The 18,825-nt window shown below is 39.0% G+C and overlaps 1 protein-coding gene across 1 annotated transcript; it reads right to left on the bottom strand.

The window, feature by feature from the left end:
- Positions 1-15,101: 15,101 nt before the first annotated feature.
- Positions 15,102-18,500, bottom strand: scpp5 (secretory calcium-binding phosphoprotein 5). Its single transcript, XM_061729854.1, has 11 exons — positions 18,430-18,500; positions 18,288-18,348; positions 18,135-18,188; positions 17,926-17,991; positions 17,746-17,796; positions 16,270-16,329; positions 16,148-16,177; positions 15,995-16,042; positions 15,845-15,892; positions 15,540-15,623; positions 15,102-15,441 (listed from the first exon to the last, which is right to left on the bottom strand). The coding sequence occupies exons 2-11, from the start codon at positions 18,339-18,341 to the stop codon at positions 15,424-15,426; spliced, it is 513 nt and encodes a 170-aa protein (XP_061585838.1). The 5' UTR covers positions 18,342-18,348; positions 18,430-18,500; the 3' UTR covers positions 15,102-15,423.
- Between the last annotated feature and the right edge of the window lie 325 nt (positions 18,501-18,825).

Below are 18,825 nucleotides of genomic sequence, written 5' to 3'. Positions count from 1 at the left end.
ACTCCCTTGGTCTTAGTGAGGACTCGGGCAGCAGCGTTCTCAACTAAATGTACTTGTTTGATGGATTTGATGACTGTTTGATGGAAGGAAAAATGTGCAAAGAATTAACTGGACTAAACAAAGAACAGAGTCTTCAAAAAGTCAACACATGAACATTAAGATGAATCTAGAAAAAATCCACAAGATCAAGAAATTATAATGCCTGAAACAATTTCATGAGATTATATTTAGAGATTACAAAGAAAAGAATACAAAAAAACCTCAATCAACCCAAATGCCCAAACTCTCAACTGGATGTATTACATCATCAAAGGAAACATAGGATTGAGCAGACTCAGGACTGTTCAGCACTTAGAAATCTAAATCAGACAAGAATGGGACACACTGCTGGGAAACTCCACCATCCATTTTCTTTAGTTATCAAAAACTTGAGAGAAACATATTTCTGACAACAATTTCAAAACTAGGCAAGGCAAGGCAAGTTTATTTGTATAGCACTATTCAACACAAGGTAATTCAAAGTGCTTTACATCAACATTAAAAGCGGCAAGACACAATTAAACAGTAAATAATAAATAAAATGAAATAAAATGGTAAGAAAAGAGATAAAATAATGAAAAGCACAAGTTGTTAAAAAAGTAAGGAAAGTAGAGTACAGCAGGTACACATCTCATTCTTACAATGGGAAGAATTACGTTTCTATACGGTCAAAATGTACAAAGACCGGGTCAAATACAGTATTACAAAAGTAATCTGTGCCGATTCATGCAGTGAATCAGACCAATTTGACAATTATACGTCACAATGCCTGCATTCAGGGCTTATCCATCACTAGTGTAACTTTGCCCGGTTTTCAAAAAAAAAGTATTTAATTTAAGAGTACGCTTCAGTAAACAGTACACAATTAAACAGTAACAATTTAATTAAACAGTAAATAACAAATAAAATGAAATAGTAATTAAAGTAATTAAACAATAAATTAAACAGTAAATAACAAATAAAATGAAATAAAATAATAAGAAAAGAGGTAAAATAATAAAAACTACAAGTTGTTAAAAAGTAAGGGCAGTAGAGAACAGCAGGTAAGTATTTAATTTAAGCGTATGCTTCTTACTACCTTTATTTTCTTTCTTTTTTTTAAAGATTTTCCCAGTGCATTTTCCCAGTTCAAACATTTGATATGTTGTATCGTGCATAAAATATAGGTTTATGACATTTAAAAAAAATCAGTGCATTCACTGTTTTTATGTCCAGTACATCCATGTCCAAACATTTTTTTGGAAATGGGGTTGTAGATCAATTGATGTGTACAGTGTTGTATTGATACCTTTTGCTCTACTTAAAGTATTTTATTGGAATTCCTGCATGGTGTACTTTTCACACTTGTTTTCAACAAAGCATTTTCACTGAGCAAAATCCCTTAAATGTACAGCTGCTCTGTGTGTTAAAAAGACGTACTTGTTTCTTATGGGAAACGTGGCGTCTCCTTTGTGTTTGCTTTAGCTGGTGTGATCCTACATAACAGTGATTTTGAACACTGCACGTCCCTTACGTTTGCTTTTTCCTGGTTCCAGATCAGATAATGAAGGACTTACTCTGTAATCTACAAAACTATACTCCAGACAATCTTGACACAAAACTGCTAAGATGATGAGTTTCACCCACCGATAAGAATCTCTTCATTAGTTCTTCAAAACTGCTGCATTGCGGTATACAATGAAATTGTTTCTTTACGACATGATTCTTTCTGTTCCAACAGGAATATCTGTCTTTTGCCAAGTTAATTAAACTGTACTCTGTTCATCAGAGTAAAGACGGTTGTGCTGATGTCCAATAAATAAGTCTAATTTGTTGACTGATTCTTTAACAACCCTGTGAAATGAATGTCTGTCAGAAACATGAGTGACAGGTCAACCAACAGGCTCTGCTGGGAGATGTTTTGAGTTCTGTCAAATAAGTTGCGATCGTTGTGGGAAATCTGAAAGAGAACTAGAGCCTGACACAGGCAATGAAAATTGAGAAATGTACTTAGCAAACAACAAAACCATCTCATTTAAACATATCAGACAGCCACTGACTGACGCAGACAACGCAGCAGTAAGTTAACTCCCTGGCAAGCAACTATCATAGGATGGCCTTGAGACGAACCTGACAGTATTTGTTTTTGTCCTTGGCATCCATCCATTTTCTTGCTGTTCCTCCCCCATCAGTTACAATATAGCAATCTTCCAAATCGGCGGCGTCAGGTAAGAGGCCTGGAGGCCTGTTACCGGGCCACTGCAATCCAGGATCGTGCAAATGTAGCATCAACATGTAAGGTGGTTCTTAGGGAATTTCAATGCGGTTGCAGTAACTGATTACATTTGATCTGAAAATCCAGCTGCAGCATATTTGTGTTATCTAAAGGGGACCTATTATGAAAAACACATTTTTTCTTGTTTTAACATATATAAAGTGGTCTCCCCTCACCCTGCCAGCACAGGGGAGACAAAATACCATGAATTTCTGCAAGGTGTCTGACCCCCGCCGGACAGAGTCCCCCAGTGTCACGTGGTTTTTTTTTGAGCCGATTAAAATCTGCTCCCGTCGTCGTTACGTAACGACGGGAGCAGATTTCCATAGGTTCAGCCTCCGCTGCTGAAACCACGCTCACCACCAGCTCTCTACGCCGGCTGGAGCGGTGCTTCCTTCAGCCATTCGGACGCGGCGCCGCGGCGGAGCGGATCCGGGTTAAATCATCCAGGTTCCCGGTTGGTTTGGGAGCTGGGTCCTTGGGGGTCTGTCCCAGGTCGGATCAGCTTCACCCTCCGAGATTTTCAGCCAAATCTGTCGGTTTGATCCCCGGTAACCAACGATGCGCACAGGATGCGCACAGGATGTGCTCCGGAGGCGATCTGTGCGCCCGCCGTGGGGTTGCAGCGCCAGCGCGCAGCATCCGCCGGGCAGATCCGGCTGAAATTCCGCTGGTCGGTCCCGGTCGGTCGGAACCGGTCAGATTCCCCGGTTAAAGCTGCGGTGATGCGCGCTGCTGCAGCCTACTTCCTGGTTCCCAAAGCGCGGCCCGTCCGACTAAATTGTCCAGGTTCCCAGCCGCTTTGGGAGCAGGGATTTCTGGGGTCCGTCCCAGGCTGGACCAGCTTCACCCTCTGAGATTTTCAGCGAAATCTGTCGGTTTGATCACCGGTAACGGGCGATGCGCCGCGGAGCCATGCTGGGCGCCCGGCGTGGCTCCGGGGCCAGCGTTCAGCATCAGCCTGGCAGATCCGGCTGAAATAGTGCATAAATGTTATTTATATACAACTCATATTTTATTTTTTTAACAATAAAGTTGCCATTTGTGAAAATTCAGTGTTGTGATTTATTTACAGGCTCGGGCTGCTCTGGCGGAGCGAGGTTTATTCTCCTCCCCTGCTACACGTCATTCAGGGAGCCAATCAGCGCAGAACCTTTATCATTATCATACCCCTCCCTTCCCTTAGAATGAGGCACAGAATATACATTAAATGCCATAATAGGTCTCCTTTAATGGACAAAAAAGAGGTCTCTTTTTTTCCCCCCCAAGAAAACATTTCACCTTTAAATTGGGAATTCCATTGCCATGGTTTACTGGAGATGGACACAATGTGCAGGAGACTGGGAGACAGGAGTCATCGTACTTGTATCATTTTATTTTTGACAAAAAATGCCTGGTCTGACCTCTGTGGGTAAAAGAACTTTCTTTCACGATTTCCCAATTTGACTGGATTTATAGGAGCCATATTTCCATTGAAGCTCCTTGAAGAGCAAGAGGTAGAACCTGATGAGCTGGAGATGCTCCATCAGATGCAACAGACTCTTACTACATTTAACAGCACGACAATAAAAATTAATTTGTTATTCAATTAAGAGGGTATACAAGATGGTTGGATAGATCTTTATTCACACACCGAAGCAAAGCTTACTAAATTTGCTAAGTAACTAAAATTACACTACAGACACACCCCTTATTTTGCAAATATTTGTGGCTTTGTATAATTTTAGCTGATGTGGTTCAAACATACTCACACCCCTTTGCAGTTTCTCCTAGATTTGCTAGCCATGTTGACTAAAGCTGTTGCAAAGGTGGACAGGTGGGGGTCAAACTTGCTTTTGGAACCAGCCCCCAGTGGTCAGTTGGAGACCTGTAATTGTCTTTACTTCCTGGATTGAGTTAGACTAGCTAACCGAATGGACACTGTACGATGCTCTAGTGTACTGTAACAGCGTGTGATTATGAAAGTTCAAGTTCAAAATTATTTATATCACACTTTTCAAACACAATTGCAACTCAAAGTGCTTTACAGAATAAAACAAAGCATGAAACTACCAGCAGATGACCAATAAAAGTAAACATATGTTAAAATAAGGGTAAAATATTTACATTCACATTAGGTTGACAGGTTGGTTGATATGAAACAAGGAGGTCTTTAAGATGAGACAATTAATATGTTATTTAAAGCTCTTTTTTCTCCACTTAGATTTTATTAAGTCTTTTGATAGTAAATGTGACCCTTATATTATTGTTGGGTGTTCTGTTTCCACTATTTTGTCTTTTGTAAAACAGAGTGTTCCCCCCAGATCAAAACAAAACAGCAAAGCACCTAAATTCATATGTAAAACCCTCGTCATAGCCCCCTCCATTTTTTTTTAAACGTATGTTTAAGAACACGATTTTACAGTTTATGTGCTGCAGTATTAAATCATATCTATTCCCAGTGCAAAGACCACTCTATCTATTCCAGACAAAGGCCACTAGAGGGCGCGGGCGGTCTGACGTCATATTACAGTACCGCGAAAATGCACCATTGTGTGAGACTGAAACATTTCTGTCACATTTTCTGTACAGGTATGTAATAGTCGCCGGACTAAATGACTGTGGGGTGTTTTTATATGATGCTGTGGGTTGCGGGAGGGTATTATGACGAAGAGTGGGGTAGAAAATGTGTTTGCTGAGCGTCAAATGAGCCGCGACCAGAGCTAACGTTAGCATGCTAGCGGCTAACGGAATGCTATCACCGTGAATGCCGGTTTTCAATGAGTAGAAGCTTAAATAGACTGTAATCACAGCACCCGGTCTCAAGTAATGTAACGAGTGTTAAGAGTGATACTCCGGATAATAGGCCCGTTTATATTCTTCATAATTAATGTGTTATTAACTTTGGTTTGTGAGAGTTATTTTAAGACAGCTGTGAGTTGATAAGTTACTCAGGTAAATAAGTTACTCTTAACAGTAACAATAAGGACAAATTAATTGGGTTTAATGTCAATTTATTCATTTTGTGTTATTTGCAATTGGTTATGTGTGTCAAATTGAAGGTATTTACATACAGAAATTACAGATAAGATAGAAGATAGATGGTCATGCACCTGACATCATCAACATCTAAATAAAACATACTATATACAGGGCTGTACGTTTACTTTTTTGAATGGTAGCACTGGTGCTAGCAAGTTAAAAATTTTAGTAGCACAAATAAAAATTTACTAGCACACCCGGGTGGACAGTTAGTAGGGGTGTAACGATACGCTAATCTCACGATACGGTACGATACACGATATTTTGAGTCACGATAACGATACGATATTATAGCAGTATTTTTTTAACAACCTTGAATGAGGAACATATGACTAGAAAAAATGGTCTTTTATTTGAAAGACACAAAATACAAAACAATACTGTGCGTTTGCTGTATTGTTACAGTTTATAATGCTTTATAATTGTTTACGTTTTTAAGAAAGAGAAAGCCAGGCCAACCATTTTCCACAAACTGAACTAAAAGTAAATGTCAGGTTTGCATTATGCATCTTCAGTTTCATACAATAAAAATATTTTGCCACAAACTGAATAGTTTCTCTCATGTATGATTTGACTTTTTTATTTTCCAGAAATGTAACAACTAAAATTAAATAAATAAATAAAAGTAAATAAATACATACAATTTTACATCAGAAAAAAGATTGATTCATGCTCACCTTATAAGTGTAAGAGGAGATTTATTTTTGTTAAGGTTATTTTGGTAATTCAGGGTTCATTATTTTATAAATATATTCTTTATATTCTGATGTAAATCAGGGACTATAATGACACTAGTCAGTTTATCTGTAGCGCTTATATGTTTTAGATTGGGCGGAGTGATACAGCACTAGCTGCTGTGTTGATGTTCTAAAATCCTACGCTGTTGAGCGGACAGTAAAGTACTCTCAAACTCAGCAGAAGTTGTCCTCTGTTTATCCTACTCACGACCCGAAAAAGGTTTAATTTAATAAGGTAAGGCTTAACTCTACACCAGACTTAAAAGTTCAGAGCTCAAAACCCCGCTAGAGTCCCGTGATCGGGACTTCAAAAAGGTACTACTTTCTTCTGAGCGGAGGAAGATTTTGGTCCGCTAGTCGAGGCGCAGTCGCCACGCGCGGTCGGATCATGGATGTATTAATAGTATTAATAGCCTTTCCACATGGCGCCCCGGCCGTATGGTCGCGAAAATACGGTATTTATATATGAAATGTCAGAATAGGTAATTTTTTTGACGACACCCCGGTTGAGAAAGGCTGATGTAGGTCAAGAGACATTCATAATGATTTTCAAACTTTTTTTAACATGACCCCAGCGCAACTCACTCGCACAAATGCGAGTGGATACATATTTCTCTTCGCACCGGATGATTTTTATTCGCAAATGCGATGAAAACTGTCGCACTGTACAGCCCTGTATATACCATATTGTGTATTTCTTCGTGAATATCTCATCCCAAGTAGTATTTTACATAATGAAGAGGAACTGTAAACAAAAGAATACATTAAATCAGAACAAAATTGATTCACACCACTTTATGCTCCAAATAAGAACAAAAAAAGAGATTGAACAAATAATTGACGCAGACCATATTCTATTCCTTATTCCAATAAGTCCATCGTCCATTTTCCCCATTTTGCATTCAACAAATCTTTTCTCAGTGTAAGCAGTGTTTGCTCTTTCTCCCATCTCTCCTTGATCCATGTTGTGGTATTTCCTCTATACCTTTTACAATACATTGGTAAAGTTTCATCGATTTAGGGGTACTAATTGGGGGCAGTACGGTGGTTTAGTGTTTGCATGTTCTCCCGGTGCTTGCATGGGTTCCTTCTGGGTGCTCCTCCCACAGTCCAAAAACATGCATGCTAGGTTAATTGATGATTCTAAAAGATTATCAATCAACAAAAGATGGATGGATGGAAATTAATTGTGTTTATTCATTAGGTTCAATAAGTGCTTCATTTTTCAAAATTTCTTTCAAGCTAAACTGCTATTTAATGGCATTTTGAGACTAGTCAATGTGTATTCTTTTCTCTTTGCCTAAGTGCAAGTGATGGGTTATAATTAAATGTTAAACATGTTTTGCATGTGGAGCTTGTAACCTTATGTTCCAAAGGAGTCAAGGAGATCTGGAATAGCAGGGAGTCAATTATTTGGATTACTTATGTATAGCAAAATATCATCTGCATGCATTGCTATTTTGTGTTCTATATAATTGCCCAGAATTCCTTGAATACTACTGTTTTCTCTTTTTGCTCGTGCTCAAAGTTCTAAGTAAAGTACGAAGGTATAAGGAGTCATACTGTATATTTGGGGCAAAATGGAGGCATATAGCTTGTAGTCTTGATTTAAAATTGAAATTAATCTATATGAGCTATGTAACACCTTATTATTGCCCTGTTTCTGGTTAACAGAAATAACTGCTTCAGTCCATGGTGCTGGGAATGACATGTTCTCCATTGTCCAGTTGAACCAATTTAGAAGGACTGGGTTCAGATTTTCCCCACAGGCTTTGTACCATTTGACTGTTGGACCACCACTTTCTGGTGTTTCTATTATTTTTCAGTTTAATCAATGCATTCCCCAAATCTTTTTTTTGTAATCTGTGATGTTAAGGCATGGTTTTGATGTTCTCCTATTGAAGGTAGATCTAGGGAATTAAAAAAAGTTTTTATATTTTTTTTATTTTCCTGTTTTACCTATAAGTTAAGCATTTTGTAATGGCTATTTAAAGCTCTATATGTCATAAGAAGAATCTTGAATTCAATTTATCCCAAGGCTTAAAACATAAAAAAACACGAGAACTGAACAAACTGTGCAAAGCATATATATTATATTAATAATGTCAAAGCATAATCCCCAGACCATGAGACTCAACTTTCCTTAAATTGTATCAGAATTATCATAAAGATTAAAAAGAGAAGTGAGACAGGGCTCAGCTGTCAGAATAACATGAGTTAATAACCTTAAAATGGAAAACAAATGTAGATATTAAAGATCTTTATATTTTTTGTTATCATAGTCAATACAATGTTCAACTGGTATTATATTATCACAATGTAATTTTAGATACTGTCAAAAATACAAATTCTAGGAATCATGTGGGTTATTTTTAAAGTTCACAAAAATGATTATTATGTAAAATTATTGCCCCACCACTCTTTCATTTTTGACTGTGTATTAGAGAGACACATGGCCTACAGCAATCACCCCTTTTGGCTTCCTTTCTTTTTTTTATTTAACTGCAGACTCCATCACAGAGGAGTATATACTATAAATTACTTCAGTTGTGACAAGAGAAGTCCTTTAAAGTCGTTTTCTTTTCTCCTGTTGTTGATAGAAGTTTATTGAATTCCAGGATAGAAACCCTGTCAAGAAAACGAAAAAAAGTCAAAGAAAACAGTTATTGCGTGAGAAGATGGCACCTGTGTTTTATAAGTGTATTTCAAGGGAGATGTTTTAAACCGTGTTGCGACAGGCTTCTGTCCCCGGGGAAGCTGCTATCAGAAGGATCTTTTACTTGATGGTGTTTTTTTTCTATGACTGTTACTGTGAAGAAATCAATCTGTTTATTCAATTTATTTGTTTTGTCCATTTCCTGTGGTGATTACGGTGGTCAAACAAAGCCTCCTTCATTGTGTTTCCTTTTTCATATCTTAATTATAAACACAATTCAAATCATTGGTTAGAATTTCTTTTTTCTCTTACAGCTGATGATACTCTTCTGTCAGAGTCACTAATTAAAGGGTTGGAAATGAAAATGCAGAGGCCGCAACCAAAAATTGCATATCTGAGCATCATTTAAGTAAAAAAAAAACGGCATGATTGTAAAGGAGGACAAATGTTCAAGTCTTACCATGATGAGGAAAACGTTGACAAAACTAACATAGAGGTCCATTAGTAGTACATTAAGTTGGAAACTGAATGTGAGAATAGAAAATGCTGTTTTCTTTTGTAATCTATTTATAAGTCCAATTTTATGTTCAGGTTATTGGGGAATAAGTAACTCTGGTGTTTCTTTAAAGCAGCCTATCTTAAAACATAAATATATAATAATTAATCTAAAAATATTAGTTTCAATTTATTTGAAGGGATATTTAATTTACTTTTTGAAAGTGTCAATTTCTTGTGTTTGTTTTTAGTCCCTATTGTAAGCAAAAGCCAGATAAATTTACTTGCGACAGGAGGAAAAAAAAGAGTGACTGATTAAAGGCTTCTGCAGACTGCAGAATTTGTGCAGCCGCTGTAGTACTTGGATCTGCTTAATCTTGGGTAAGACATCAGGAGCAGTGTGTACAGACTTTATGCTGATGGACACTTTTGTCGTAGAGCTGATGCAGGCGGATGTTGTCAGCATGCGAAGCGGTAAATATACAAAAAGTGAAAATGAACTGCTATTGTGCTCTTATATGTGTTGAAAATCCTTTTAGAAAATAATTAATTGGTGGAGGAGAATGTTCCCGGTCATGGTTCAGAGAAAAAAAACAACACAATTTTGGATGTCAGTTTTGCGAGTAGTATACCGTGCTGTGACCCAGGCTTCAGATACAAATGTTATGTGCAATGTTTTCATAGTATTGACTTCTGTTACCGGCACTCCACCAAGTCTGATACTTTCTCAGTCTCATAAAGCTTAGTTTATTTTATGTTTCTCTTTCTTTTCTTTTGAAGGAATTGCAGTAGATTGCATTAATACTGTATGTCATTTCAAGTTACATTTCAATTGGCCGGTCAGTTCAGGCACGGTCAGAAGATTAAATCAGGAAGTCTTTGGTCGCAAGACCAGTGTGACAGTCATTGTAGCATCACTCACATTGCACAATGTGAGACAGCCGATTTGCCCACTGATGACAAAAATTGACATGGTTCTTTCACAGTGGCCATCTTTCATCTGAGAAAGCCAAAAATCATGCAGTTTGTAAGAGCCTTCAGAGATCAAACAAGAATAGATCTTGACAGTGTGGAATAAGCACTTTTACCTCTACACCTGTAGGGGGAACCACAGAAAATGGCACAAAACCTCAGCTACTGCCTCTCTATTGTTTTGTCTTCAATCAATTATTAAAGGGGACATATTATGGCATTTAATGTATATTTTAAAAAGGCCTTGAATGTCTTAAAAACAAGCTAAAGCTTGTTTTTTCTACATAAATCAGAAATTCAGCCTGTGGGCCATGTCTCTAGTTTTACCGCTTCTAAAGCCTTTTTCTGTGCTTCATTTTAGGGGCGGGGAGGCTATGATAATGAGGATCTGTGCTGATTGGCTGCTTGAATGACGTGTAGCAGGGGAGGAGACAAAGCGTCGCTCCGGGGAGAAGAGCAGCGGCTGCGTACACAAAGCGTGTTCCACGGTTCTGCGTTAAATCGACGCGTACCCTACGCCGTAGACTCTGTGTTGGTGTAACGCGGAACCATAAATCAGCCTTTAGTCACCTCGTCTTCACACAGGAAGACTTAATTTAATTCTAAACAGTTACAGCACAGTTCTTTACTCCAATTCTTCATTTCATTTATGTTACAAGACAAATGGATCATGTTAACTGTAAAGAAATCACAACACTGAATTTTCACAAATGGCAACTTTATTGTTAAAATATATAAATAACATTTATGCACTATTGCTGGCTCAAGGAAGGACCGTGCGTCTTCTGAAGGTGTCGTTGAACAGCTTCAGGTGCATTGCTTGGCAGATCTGAAACCATAAAGAGAAGAAAAATGTATTACGGTACTAATAGAGCCGCCGGCGCCCGGAGCCCCGAACCCGGAGCCCCCGGGTTCGGAGCCGCCGGCGCCCGGGGCTCCTCGACGGTCCAGTCTGTGAGCAGCTCCGGCAGCTCCGTATGCGGCCCCGGTGCTCCGGAGCTGAGCTAAATACTTAGCCCATGCAAAGATCATACAAATATAAATAACATAAAAAAATTAACGTCACTTACCGCTGACTCGTGTGCAGTTGCCGGGTCCATACTGTGGGCACTGATCCTTTTATGACGGGAAAATGTCGATGCAAAACCTCATTTTAACTCTCCCTCGCGGTGGAAACAGTCACCGCTTCTAAACAATGGCTGAAGCTCCAGCCGGCGGAGAGAGCTGGTTGTGGGCGTGGTTTCAGCAGCGGAGGCCGACCTATGGAAATGAGCGCCTATGGTGACATCACCATAGGCGCAGATCTACGGGCCGTAGAAGTCACATGACACTGGAAGATTCTGCAGGGCGGGGGTAAAGACTTTGCAGAAATTCATGGGATTTCATCTTTTCTGTGTTGGCAGGGTGAGGGGAGACCACTTTATGTTAAAACAAGAAAAAAACCTGTTTTTCATAATAGGTCCCCTTTAAATCCTTTTCACTGTCACAATTCCTCTAGATCCACTGAGAGCTCCACTGACCTCCACCATAGATTGGAACTCGTGACCTCCTGAGTGGTTAGGATAAGGGTTTGATGTCAAGGAAAGGTGCGGTGGAGGTCAGTGGAGCCTCAAAGCCAGTTTGATTGATAAACTCTCCTTCCACTTTTGAGGGGAGAGAAGAAATGCTTAGGTCAGTTAGCTCCCTGTGCTGCCCCCTTATGTTTGGCAATTTTCAAGTTGCCCATGGGTTTTCTTCCAAAAATACTCCAATATTTTGGGATATCTTATTTAGAGGAAAGTCCAACATTTAGACTGTTGTTTTTATTATTATTATTTATTATTACGTTTATTGAACAGGGACAAATGTATCAAACATTATTTCATAAAAAATACAAAACAGATGTCACACATACAGGTTTCTAGCCAGAGCTAATTTGCAACCCCTGTCCCTGGTTAGGCCTTTACTTAAAATTCGAAAGCAGTTGGCTACGTTCTCATTATTAAGGAGTCATGGCTGGGCCCACGGATCCTGCACTCTGCTGGGAGTGTTAGATCCTGTCACTGTCACTGCATTTCCCATTGATCCCGCTGTCAGGATGACATTCAGGCACACTTCCAAGGCTAAATGGCCACAAGGAGCTCTTGTTGAGCTACAAGTTTGTTTTAAATACAGTAGCAGGGACAACTTTGAACATCAAAACCTGGACTTGTTTTATATGTATAAAAAGCCACACGGATAATGTTAAAAGTAAATAAGAACATCCAAGTTGATCCAAACTAAAACCCATGCTGAATCATATTACATAAAAGGTTATCAGGTTATCAAAGGTTATCAACAGAGGATGCCATCAGTATCCTTCACAAAGTTCTTGCCCGGCCCAGAGCAGGTAGGAGCAATGTAAGGGTGTTCTTTGTTGATAATATTTCTGCCTTCAACACAATAATTCCAAAAAAGCCTGGCTGACAAACGACCATGATTTGGACTTCCTTCCCCCACCTTTGCCTGGATCAAAGACTTGTTTTACAGACCATCCACAAACCACAAGACTTGACACAACTGTCATTGGGCTAATTATGGGTGTAGAGAAGACACCTTATACGGATGAAATCCAGAAACTGATAGAGCCAGGAACCTCCTAAAGTAAGATGCATCTAAAACCAAGGGTTATATATGCATCTTACTTACTTTATAGATGTCTAGGGAAGGAGGACAGAGGATTTAGACCTTTATGTTTCTTGGGACATACATATCATACATTAAGTGCAATGATTGCACTTAATTGAGATGCTTCGAAAAAAACTGCTACTATCGTTCTACCGCAATACCACCAAGACCATGTTATGTAGTGCATCACTTCGTGGTATACCAGCTCCTCTGCTTTTGACAGGAAAATGCTGCAGACTGTCACTAGAACAAGTACAGAAAATCATAAATTGCCCACTACCCTCCCCTCCCAGACTTCTCCAGGGCCTGCTGCCTCTCCAGAGTCAGAAGTATCCTCAAGGACACTTCTAACTCCTGAAAGTCAGAAGTATCCTTAAAGACACTCACCACCCAGAGCGCCACCTGTTCACAGTATCGCCTCTGGGAAACTGTAGAGTATAAAGGCAAGCGCTAACAGACTCAAAAACCGTTTCTTCTCATGGGCCATCAGATCTCTGAACTCAGCATCAACAGAGACTTGATGTCTGCCAGGTATTTTAAGGGTGTTTGATTGATGTACCGGTAGGAAAAAAAATGTTTTATATACTTTCTAAAATGCCATGTATATACTATTTATGACTGGATGCCAAAAATGCCTTTACAGACTACACTTCTAATTTTGTTGTACAGTTTTTGTGTAATGACGATAACTCTTTCTATCTAATCTGCCAAGGAGACATGTATCTCACCCTACACACCAGTTACATTATTTATTTAGCCTCATTTACTCGCACGCAGCCTCTAAAAGAGAGAACAACAAAAATATAGACATTCCTAGGGCAACAGGTATTCAGGGAGATCACAGTGTGGAAACAGGCATGCACATGTGTAAGCACACACAAAAATGTTAATGTCAACTATTGCCTAATACCTGACTGGATTTGACCTGCTGGAGAATGACTGTCACTGTGCTGTTTTCTATCGCTATCAAACGATTTGGCAGGAGCGGTGACATTTCCTGGCTTGTTGAGCACAGTGCACATTTGGTTGTTGAGCAAATCTTGCCATATCAGTGTTCATTTTGCTTCAATAAGGCCTTTGCGTCTCAGCTCTGTTGGGTCTATACTCAAGGAATCTCCTAAAATGATTTGTTAAAATCATAATTTAGCTTGAGAATGGTAAGTTTGCCTTTTTACTTTGAAAAAGAAAATGTGAGAATTGTTGCTGAAGATGGCTATAGCTGCCAATTTCAACAAGGCTTTTTTAAAGTATTTGCATCAATGAACTGCACCTGCACCTGCTCCTGTCCACGGCTCATGTACAACTATAGACATTAATTACAACCTACCAGCTGGTAAATTGCCCAATGTTTGACTGATTTCATGGGTGGAGGAATGCCATGTTGTAGCTTTTTGGCTTTTGCTGATGTTCATTTTAGACTAATAATTATGTTGTACTGTTCTGCCTGTTAGCTTTTGATCAGCTTGCAACCGCATTTGACAGACTTGAGTCACTCGTCGAGGCTATTAGGATTTCCTTTCATGTCTTGCCAGTCTGTGTAACTTGAAGAGTTCCTTAAATTGTCGGTTCATTTCAGTGACTATCCTTCTTACGCACTCCAACCTAAGTGTTGATTAGCTGGTTAAAATTAAATTATCAAATCAGTTTGTATTCAAACACATTAATGGTGGTAGGATTCAATGGATACTATTAATTTACTATGGTAAATAGATATTATTTTTGATGTATGTTAAATCAGTTTTCAAGATATGTAATTTCATAGTACTGAATTCACAAGGTTAATCTGTACAATAAAGTGCATTTCTAGATTTTCACCAGTTTAACTGTTAAACCTGTCTTTGTTCCTACAATGCAGTCAGGTCCAACTCCCAGCTTAGTTTTGGTTTAAACTCCAAATGTTATGGTTTAGGTTGCATTGTACCTGGAGCTAGGTGAGCCAACTATATTTATATGTGAGACCTATCTGCGACATTAATGTGCTAAAAAAATGGGGCCAGGGTAAGAAATGGTTATGGATTCAACCCCAATAGACGTCTTATCCACTTGGGCTAACCACACAAGTGGGGGCTGACCACACAAGTGGGCCCAAATGTGCAATTTACACCAGACAATCTCACATGGGCTCCATTTGTCAGCCCAATGATATCTCTGGTAGACCCTAAATACAAACGCTTGGCTTCAATGTCAGCTGACAGTACAGTTGTACCATTATCACCTCTGGCTACCATGTATAAACAATGACAATTTTCCAAAAGATTCAAAGAAAAAGGAAAACTGCAAATAACATTGCTTCATAGAGTTTATTTCTTAAAAGAAAATGACATAAAAAGAGGTTAGAAATAAATAATATGAAGATAATGTGAAAATTCAGCATACAGCATGTGAGTTAATTTTATAGTCTACATGCCTACAACAGGTTCAAGTTTATTAAAGGAAAAGTGAGTCAAATAGTTCTTCAGAAATAATTCAAACTATGCAGATGATCCTGTTATATGTCAATGTCCTAACATTCCTATTTATCCCATTATTATTTCTGCATTCATGAAAAAAAAATGTCAAAGTTGTTTTCAGATGAAGACATCTGAGGAGGAATAAATCACTCTTCACATTTTTGGTGGCACCTGCAATGACAGAAAAGGAAGCTTTATTTCACTTTCATTTTATATCCGTGTATCAGTACTGTTTCTTTTGTTTCTTTGTAAAGGTAATTTAAGGTTACCTGGCTCGTCTGTGTGGGCTGGTCCTGTTGGAGTGGCTGCAGTGGATTTTGGGATGGAATAGCATTGGCATCAAAGGATGGCATCTGGAAGAAGAAACGTGAAAAAAAGGAAATTGGGAACAATTTAAGTAATCTGGTTCAAAGCATACATAGAAACACACATACACACACAATCTACAGGTTCAAAGTTTGGACACACTTTGCCATGCAAATTAATTGGAAAAGTGTGTCCAAACTTTTGTCACTCTTTCAAATAAACATATATACAGTATGTATGCATAAATCCTTTTTTCATTGTTTCTTACATTCATGCCTTGCTGGGGATTTTGAGGTTGATATTCAAATGGGAGAACCTGTGAGAAACAAATACAGACAGTAAATGAAATATGTTTGTCAAAAAATCTGAAATCTGAAAATGGATCTTTGGAATTCTAACAACAACAAAAAAGTCTCACGTCTTGCATGACAGGGCGATTTGTCATTGGAGGAATGTGCTGCAGTATCTGGTGCAAAAATAAATAAATATTTTACTCAGTCCTGTCACATATTATCATTACTATCATTTTTGCATGAATCCATGAGAAGGCATATCAAATATAAACCTTTACCCTTTGTTGAGCAAAGTCGTAGGGGTACATCTGTAAATGTAAAAATAAACATTAATAAACCTTCTTCTACAAGTGCTTTATCATATCAAACAAACACTTAGTAGAAGAACATGAACACTTACGACTTCCAAACTCTGTCTGCCTGGTGGCTGTGGAATGGAGTACTTGATAAATCCAACGCTCTACAAAGAAAGAAATCAACAAAAAGCAAAGCCAGTTATGTCATGTTTTGAAATCAAATCAAATCAAACTTTATTTGTAAAGCACCTTTCATACAAAAAATGTAACACAAAGTGCTTTCCATAAAACATAAACATAAAATGTATTAATGCCCCCCCCCCCCTCCCCGCACACACACAGACAGACACAAGCAGACACACGGTGCAGACATGGCTAGGCACAGAGGATCCAGGTGAGGAAACGGTAACAGGGAGCCGTCCACGCCAGGAGGTCTCATAGCCCGCAGCTACAAGGGGGGGGGGGGGCACAGAGACCATCCCGGCCCGGACGGATAGAGGAGTCCACACCACAGCGGTGAAGCCGTGGTGCAGAGCTCCACAACCATCCAGGCCAGGACGACCCCCAGGACGACCCCCTGCAGGCCAGAGTCACTCCCAGCATGGAGGCTCCCCATGAGGAAACACTGGAGATAAAAGCTACAAGAAAGCAGGATAAAATACAGTAAAAGAGTTTAAAAGAGTATAACATAACATAAAATCCTAAAAGTATGTCTAAAAAGCAAGACATTAAAAACTAAAGGAATAAGACAGTAAAATGTATAAAATAGACCATAAATAACGACTAAAATATTTAGATAAAACATTAAAGGAGCCGTCTGTAAGAAATGGCCAAAACTGGTACTGCAGTCACTTTCAAAATATTGTTGAGCGGCGTGTACCCTCCCCCTCCTCCCCCCGACCAGAGGTTGCCAGGTAGGCTGCAGAATGCAGCAGGAACGTAGGCTGCCATGGCTGAGATAATTAGAGCCGAGCTGGCAACCCGGATGCCGAAACAATACTGACTTGGTGATTGGGAGATAGGTGGAGGGTGGAGCTTCAGAAACAATACTGACTTGGTGATTGGGAGATAGGTGGAGGGTGGAGCTTCAGGCCAAAACAAAAAATGACAACATAAACATCAGTTGAGGGCTGCAACTCCTCTTTTTAAACTGGAATATCCTGGCTTGAGTGCTGTTGTCAGTGACATAAGTATTTGAAATGAACATGATTTTTAAATGTCTGTTGACATATCGGGGTCATTTTATGACTCATTTTATTATTGCTCTTACATACAGCTCCTTTAAGATAAAACAATGAAAATAAATTATGATAAAAAAGGATAAACTAAATATAAAACAGAGTAGTAAGATCCAATAAAAATAAGGGTGAGCATAAGAAATTTAAAAGAGTTAAATGAGTCAGTTAAAAGCCTGATTAAAGAGATGGGTCTTGAGCCTCTTTTTAAAAACATCAACAGTCTCTGCGGCCCTGAGGTTCTCCGGGAGGCTGTTCCACAATCGGGGACCATAAAAACTGAATGCTTGTTTTGACCCATATTTATTAGAAAAAGGAGAGCGAGAGAAATCTATGTATTCTTACCTGTCCTTGGTTTGCTCCAGTTGCACCGCCGAAAAATCCGTGAGGGTAGTACTTAACAAAAGCACAAAAGTACATGGGTATGGTGAACAGCGTCAACAGCATCCATACAGAAGGTATGCTTAATTTATGTGTAATTCAAAAGACGAATGGGGTGTTTTAAAAAAAATGAGTGTGACATACCATTTCCACACTATAAGCTCCAGGAACTCCTATTTGTGGGAAACCAGCTGTGAGGGAATTTTTCACCTAAATTAATAGTAAAGAAAATAAAACATAATTGTCACCACACTGTCAATCTTCTATAGCAATATTTCTATGTTATTTCATTTATCAAAACTCGAATATAAATAAAAACCTGAAGTTTAACACTGCAGGCTAAGCTTGATTACCTGTGTCAGTGGTGCCTGCGGTCTGGAACCTGCATAATGTGGAAGGTACTGATACTAAAAATACAAACAGATATTGGTGAAACAGATGAAAATTAGACATATTCTAGGAAAATGAAGATTGTTTTCGTATGAAAGTGGCATGTGACTACTTACTGGTACAGCGCAGGCGGTGCTAGCCAGACACAGGCACAGGATGGCAAGTTTCATTTTTGTCCTACATAGACAACATTCATCATTATAAATTCTGAAGAAGTCCCTCTAGATCTTTCCATTGGACAAATATTTATCAACTCACCCTCTGAATTACAGACAAACACAGAAGAGAGAAGATCAAACAATGAAGGTTCACGATGAAATGACTCCAGCTGATCGTATCTTATCGGGCACAGAGCTTTGACTTTTATAGGGTGCCCACTCCCTGAAGAGCCAATTACAGCCACAGGGAGTGAAGTCACACCAATGACGGGGTTTAGTGCAAGCGTCTAGTCTTCAGCTTTACTAAATGACCAGTGGTCAAATCCACTCGCTGAGTAATGGCAGACTCAGGTTGATTACACTGTCTGGGGCAGAGCACCTTCACTGCTTCACTCAGAGCCTACATGGGTTACATAAAACCAACATACATACATATATGTACATATGTATTTCCACTGATTCAAATGAATCTTGTACCATTGTATTTCCACCATAG

The sequence above is a fragment of the Cololabis saira genome, chromosome 1, assembly GCF_033807715.1.
Source record: "Cololabis saira isolate AMF1-May2022 chromosome 1, fColSai1.1, whole genome shotgun sequence".
Lineage (NCBI taxonomy): Eukaryota > Metazoa > Chordata > Actinopteri > Beloniformes > Belonidae > Cololabis > Cololabis saira.
The sequence above is the reverse complement of the archived record's forward strand: the minus strand, read 5'-3'. Positions and strand labels throughout refer to the sequence as shown.

What these genes read in the sequence shown, in the direction of transcription:
- scpp5 (XM_061729854.1), bottom strand. Translation starts at nt 18,341, where the DNA reads ATGAAACTTGCCATCCTGTGCCTGTGTCTGGCTAGCACCGCCTGCGCT. An exon ending in GAGCTTATAGTGTGGAAATG is followed by an intron (nt 17,797 to 17,925) that starts GTATGTCACACT and finishes GCTTTTGTTAAG; the next exon opens with TACTACCCTCACGGATTTTT. An exon ending in ACGACTTTGCTCAACAAAGG is followed by an intron (nt 16,043 to 16,147) that starts GTAAAGGTTTAT and finishes TTTTTGCACCAG; the next exon opens with ATACTGCAGCACATTCCTCC.